General features: G+C 41.4%; 1 protein-coding gene across 2 annotated transcripts in view; it reads left to right on the top strand.

Moving 5' to 3' along the window:
- The first annotated feature begins 3,149 nt into the window (after nt 1–3,149).
- DCUN1D5 (defective in cullin neddylation 1 domain containing 5) overlaps nt 3,150–6,186 on the top strand; it is a 33,401-nt gene continuing 30,364 nt past the window's right edge. The window contains exons 1-2 of one of the 2 annotated variants that reach the window (XM_003129809.5): nt 3,150–3,547; nt 5,751–5,842. In XM_003129809.5, coding sequence (XP_003129857.1) covers nt 3,462–3,547; nt 5,751–5,842 — 178 coding nt within the window. In that variant the 5' untranslated portion in view covers nt 3,150–3,461. The remainder of the gene's footprint in view (nt 3,548–5,750; nt 5,843–6,186) is intronic. The other variant, XM_021062715.2, reaches the window with a different exon arrangement.

The following is a 6,186-nucleotide window of genomic DNA, read 5'->3' as shown; positions in this document are numbered from 1 at the left end:
GGGGACGGCAATGAAGAAAATGGCCTATGTAATTTTCAGGGAAATCATCTTCCCTTTAATACCACTGATAAGCATAGATTACTGACCCTACTCTTTGTTCATAAAGTTCTCTTAAATGCAAATAGGCTACATATATTTTCTTCTCCAGATTATAAGCTTCATGATTGCAGGAGTCATGTCTGTCTTGTATACTCCCACATCCAGCTCAGTTCCTGGTTTAAGTGACCACTAAATATTGTTTGAGTAACAGACTGGATGAGTGAATATCATTCACAGATCCAGACTTGCACCTTTCTGAGAATTCTATAGATGCAGGCTCCTATCCAGTCACTGCATTCAGCTGAATCTCTAGAAGCTCCAGCTGTGGTGGGGTCTTCCTCCTTAGATCTGAAAGTGGTTCTTAATGATCCAGTGGCCTTGAACTCAATGACAATTATCTGCTCCCCACTCTCACCCAATAAACAACAGTGGAGATGGGACAGCATAACCACAATAAATATTTCTCAGAAAAGAATATAAAATGTGCGATAGTCCCTGGTCCATAACAATGCTGGTATCCTGTGAGCCAGGCATTATAAAGGTTTCTTACACTTTGATTAGGCCTTGATTCCACTCGCTGTAAGGATATCCCTTGAACATTGTCCTTTGGGATCTTTGTACCCTTTAGATTTTTATTCTATTCCCTTTTTCCCATTTGAGAAAAGAGATGTTTAACTTTTGTAGCTCACTTCTTGAATAAGCATGATTATTTCGAATAGTGTTTTGCCATTGTCCTTTTTGGTTGTTGTTGTTGTTTTGTGGGATTTGAGGGGGGCACTGTTTCTATCAACTTTAATGTAGAATAAAATTCATTCAATAAAAGGTATACATTTTTAATTGCACAGCTCAATAATTTTTGTCAAGTATATACACCAGCACTTAATCAAGACACAGAATATGACAATTATCAGAAAAGTGCCCTTGTGTTCTTTGCAGTCTTCCCCCTCCATCACCACCTCACCCCATGCCCAAACATGGGGTCCCACACATATTTTTTTTCCTTTTTTGGTCACCCCTGCAGCATATAGAAGTTCCAGTGGTATGGGGTCAAACTGGAGCTGCAGCTGAGACTTATGCCACAGCCATAGCAACACCAGCTGCATCTGTGATGCACGGCAGCTTGCAGCAAAGCCAGATCCTTAACCCACTGAATGAGGCCAGGGATCGAATCTGTATCGTCACAGACAATATACTGGGTTTTTAACCTGCTGAGCCACAACAGGAACTCTGTACACATAATTTTGACTATTCTAGAATTTCACCAAAAAGCAGCCAGTGTTCTAATTTCCAGTTGTCCCATAAATGCCATAATATTGTTTAAAAATGATTTGAATAAAGATTCAAATAAGAATCACATATGAAAAGTGACTGATATATCTTTTTTTTTTTTTTTTTTTGTCTTTTTGCTATTTCTTGGGCCGCTCCTGCGGCACATGGAGGTTCCCAGGCTAGGGGTCGAATTGGAGCTGTAGCCACCGGCCTATGTCAGAGCCACAGCAACGCAGGATCCGAGCCGCGTCTGCAACCTACAGCACAGCTCACGGCAACGCCGGATCATTAACCCACTGAGCAAGGGCAGGGATCAAACCCACAACCTCATGGTTCCTAGTCGGATTCGTTAACCACTGCACCACGACGGGAACTCCTGACTGATATATCTTTTAATACTTCTTAAAATTTCATTCTTTCTCCCCCTCTCTTTCTAATAATTTGTTCTAGAATCCTGGTCATTTTTCCTGTAGATCTTCTAACAATCTAGATTTTGCTGATTGCAGTGAGTTTTCACACGTTTCTCTGTCCTCTACTTACATGTGGTATTTCTTTTCAGACTTGATCTCATTCAGATTTGGGTTTTTTTTTGCCTCATGCTTGTTTTTTTTTTTTTTTTTTTTTTTTTAGCTGCACATGCAGCATGCAGAAATTCCAGGGCCAGGGATCAAGCCCATATCACAGCAGTGACAAAGCAGGATTCTTAATCTGCTATGCCACCAGGGAACTCCTGCCTCAAGTATTTTCAATGGGTTGAAAGATTACAGAATCAAGAACAACATTCTTTTGGTTTTAAGCAACAGAGTCCTTAACAGCATAAGTACAATAATAAGGTTTATTGGCTCATGGACCAGAAAATTCCAGAATCGTGTCTTCATTCTGATTTCTTCTGACTTTCAGCTTCATTCTCCACCTCCTCTCAGGTTCAAGCCCATAGGAAATTAAGTTGCTTCTAATGCTTCAATCTCATGTCATTAGCACTGATTGGCTTGGCATGGATCATGGGTCCATTCTCAACCAATTTATGGCACTAAGTAATATGATATTCTGATTGGCCAGATGAGCATGTTAAAGTTACTAGAACCAAATTGACTATTATTAGATTTAAAATGACTCTTAATCCTCTACCAATACAGTTAGTTTGCAAATGTGAACTTATTTTACATACATACTAAAACAACTTTCTACTGTATAATCTTCACATGTGATAACCTTTATTTATAAGCAATATTTTCATAGATGTGGAGGTGGATGATTGATTACAAATGTTCTGGGTAATAAAGTCTGTAAGGGGAAGTCCTTTAGAATTGTCCTTCAAATTCCTCTTTACCAGGTCAGCGATCACCTACTGTCCCTGAAGGGTGAGCTCTGTGAAAGAGAAATGCTAGAGCTAAGTAGGGGAAAAGTGATAAGCAGAGGTCCCAGATGAAGGCGAAGTGGGGGTGGGGGAGTGGGAGGCTGATGGCCTGCCCATAAAGAAACAAGCATTTAGCGGGTGGAGAACAGTTAACGTGAGGTTACCACTCAGAAGAGGTGAGAAGTGAAACTCGGTTTACTTTACCAGGTTATTTTCAGGCCAACTGCAGAGGATTAGTGGTTTCATAAGGCATTTGGGGGGGGACGAGCATCAGCATTAGTGCTGGTGGAAGTTTCGTGAGAAAGTTCGGAAAAGTCTTGACAAAAGGCGGCTAATAAATCAATAAAACCCGAATTCTCCGTTCGTGGCTGCGATACAGGGGAATCCGGCATGTGGAAAGGTAGCTGCACCCGACCAGAGCCACGCCCCTCCCAGCAACTGGCTCTGCGGCGCGTCACTTCCGGCCGCGTGCGATCCGCTTCCGGGTCAGGCTGAACCTCTTGCTCTTGGAGTGTGTGACTGGTGGCCGTGCCGCGCTGTCCGCGTTCTCTCTTCCCGGTGTGACCAAGCAGCAGTGCCCACTGGCGAAGAGTACCCGCTGCCTGGAGAAGAGAAGGACGAGGAGGGGACTTGGGAGAGGGCTGTGGCCGGGCTGGGCCGCTCTGGGTTGGGCCGGCGACTCTGCTCCTTCGTTTGCTGCTGTCTCTGGGAGCCGGGTGCCAGCACTGAGGCGTCTTAAGTGGACAGCGACCCCCTTCCCCGGCTCCCCTGCCCGCCCTGCCGGGGAGGGCGGAAGATGCCGGTGAAGAAGAAGAGGAAATCCTCTGGGGTGGCAGCTGCAGTAGCGGAAGACGGAAGCCTCAAAAAGTGTAAAATCTCCAGGTACCACCTTCCCCCACCCTTCAGTCTTTCCTCCTCCTCTCCTGCAGGGCAAGAGGAGGAGGAGGTGGGCCGGGTTCCTGGGGCTCGGGCTGGGGAGAAGTAAGCTGCTGTGATTAAAGATAGGTGGGAGGTGCAGAGCCGCGCGAGTCTACCTCGGACCACCTCGTGTTCAGTGGGTGTGCTGTAGCGCTGGCGCCGGTACTCCGAGAGTCGCCTCATGTTGGAGTCTACGTGCCTGGGAATGTGGGGAAATAAGAATGCTTAGGCAGATTGCGTTCTTTCCCCTTACCCCCTTCTCCCTTAATCCCTGCCCCGCCTTCCTTCCAGACCTAGAAGTGAGTACAGATCCGTGCGTGCAAGAGTCACTTCTAGAATTTCTTTGTAGAATGTGAAGAAAGGAGCAGAGCAAGAGGGATCGTGACCTGACAACTGCCATGAGTATGGTAGAAAGAAAAGTTCCTTATGCTATAATTGACGTCCAAATTTACTCTTTGGAGTGGTCTAACCCGGACCATCCCAACAGGCGCCCTATTTTCTGGCAGTATAGTGCTTCCACCTGCACTAAGTCCCTGTGCAAAGTTGGAAAGGCCCTGCCTGCGTTTTGTTTTCTAGGCATCAGGATGCTGTTAGCTCTCAATATAAATATTAATAGTTCGAGAGCCATTGTTCTGCGTATCCTCTTAGAGAAAAAGAAAACAAAGCAGAGCTGTAGTTATATAGTTCTTTGATCCTGTTGTAACATGTCATTGAGGCAGTACAGCAACACTGCGTGCTGCAAAAAAATCATTGCAATTTATGTGTGAGAAGTAGGTTTTTAAAATACCCTTATTGTATGTCTTGACTGTATAGGCGGTTGGCACTTACTGTAACTTTACATACTGCCATTTAAAGTAGCCAACGTTATAGAGAGGAGATAATAATAGAGCTCTCCTTAAAGAGAGATTTGCTTAAAATGTGGGGAAGGTGACTTTAGTCTGCATCAAACTTTTTTGTAATTTATTGAATTTTTTCCTCATTACTGAGTTTGGCAAAAGAGCCCAAGGGTATTTCTTGGGCTATTTCTGTGAAAGATGCTACTGTTTTCCTATACCTCTTAATAGTAACTCATACTAGAATTTGACACAGTTTTAGCTCATATTTTTATGGAACATGCAAGTTAGTTTTTTTATTACTTTAACTTGTAGACATCTTAATTGTATAATGTATCAAAATTATTTAAATTAAGCACATTGAAATGGCTGAGCAGTCAGTACTATTAGAATTCAGGTGATACTTTGCTCTATCAACTTAAAATTTTAAATATGGCACACTTCCACCTCCTCGCCCATTCCAAGGGGGGCACAGTCTTTAAAGCATCAGCCTGCTGTGGCCCCCTTTGCCTGGCAAAGCAATAAATCTATATTTTTTTCTCCTTTAACCCCCCCCAAATGGCACTCTTGTTTTACATTACATTATTCAGTTGCAGAAGTTTTAGCATTCCTATGTCATTGTGTTACTGTAACTGAGCTTCTTTAGAACAGTTTCTCTGAAGTTCATTAAATCCTAGAGGCCATTTATGAACTTTCCAACTTTTAATGATTGTGTGAAAAAGATAAAGGAAATCTGGAATTAAATAGCTTTGGCCTAATTATTTGGACCATAATCTAATACAGTTTTTTTTTTCTTTTACATTTGTGGAATCTAATTATACCCTTAGGTCCTAAATTAGCTTTTATGTTTAAAAATATTTAAGCTTGGTAGGTGACAGATAAATAACTCTAGATAAATTATTCAGAAATATTGATTCACTGTATTAAACTATACAGTAATATTTGTTTTCAAATTATACACAAATCTAATTTCCATGCAAATCAGCAGAAGAATCACTGTAAAGATGTATACTTTTCTAGTTATCAGTCCTGCATTGAGACCATTGGGTTGAACTTGTGTGTGGTCTTCTGAAATCTGGGAGAAATAATTTTAGTGATTTTTTTTGGAACTTGATAGTGAGCAAAGTAGAATTTGGGTTTTGTTAGCTGGGAATTTTTATGTTAAGATTGCTGTTTCAACTTGCAAATATTTAACAACTCCAGTTTTTTTCCTGTAACACCAACTTTAAAAAAAAAAATACTTTGGCTTGAATTGAAGTAGTTCATATGGAACTTAGCTTTTCACTGAAAGTTGAGACTTGATAAAATTCTTAGGCATTTGTGTGTTTTTTAAGCTATTGCAGATCCCAACCCCCTGCTAGACTAATAAGTGGAGAGGAACATTTTTCAAGCAAGAAGTGCCTGGCTTGGTTTTATGAGTATGCAGGTAATGAAATTAATATTAGAGGATATCAGTCACATGCTTTAAAATGTTTTTTTGGTTTATTCATTTAACAAATTATTTATTGCAGGCCTGCTGTGTGTTAGTGCTGTGTGCTGAAATCAGGGTCAACACTGAGGCTCATGGGTAGGCTATGCTGTTTCAGGCTGATAATTTCTTTAACTATGTAATTCAGTGTTTGTTTACTGAGGGGGTGAAACATTTACTGCTAGTAGAATATGTAAACAGATTCACTTATTAATTTACATCCATTGGCTATAGTAGAGTGATATTCTGGAAAACACAGTGTGTAATAAACATTTTATAAATTATATAAAATATGGTTCTTG

The sequence above is a fragment of the Sus scrofa genome, chromosome 9, assembly GCF_054392235.1.
Source record: "Sus scrofa isolate SSC_HxYL_T2T_F1_AM1 chromosome 9, Sscrofa_HxYL_maternal_Yorkshire_Landrace_v2.0, whole genome shotgun sequence".
Classification (NCBI taxonomy): Eukaryota; Metazoa; Chordata; class Mammalia; order Artiodactyla; family Suidae; genus Sus; species Sus scrofa.
The sequence above is the reverse complement of the archived record's forward strand: the minus strand, read 5'-3'. Positions and strand labels throughout refer to the sequence as shown.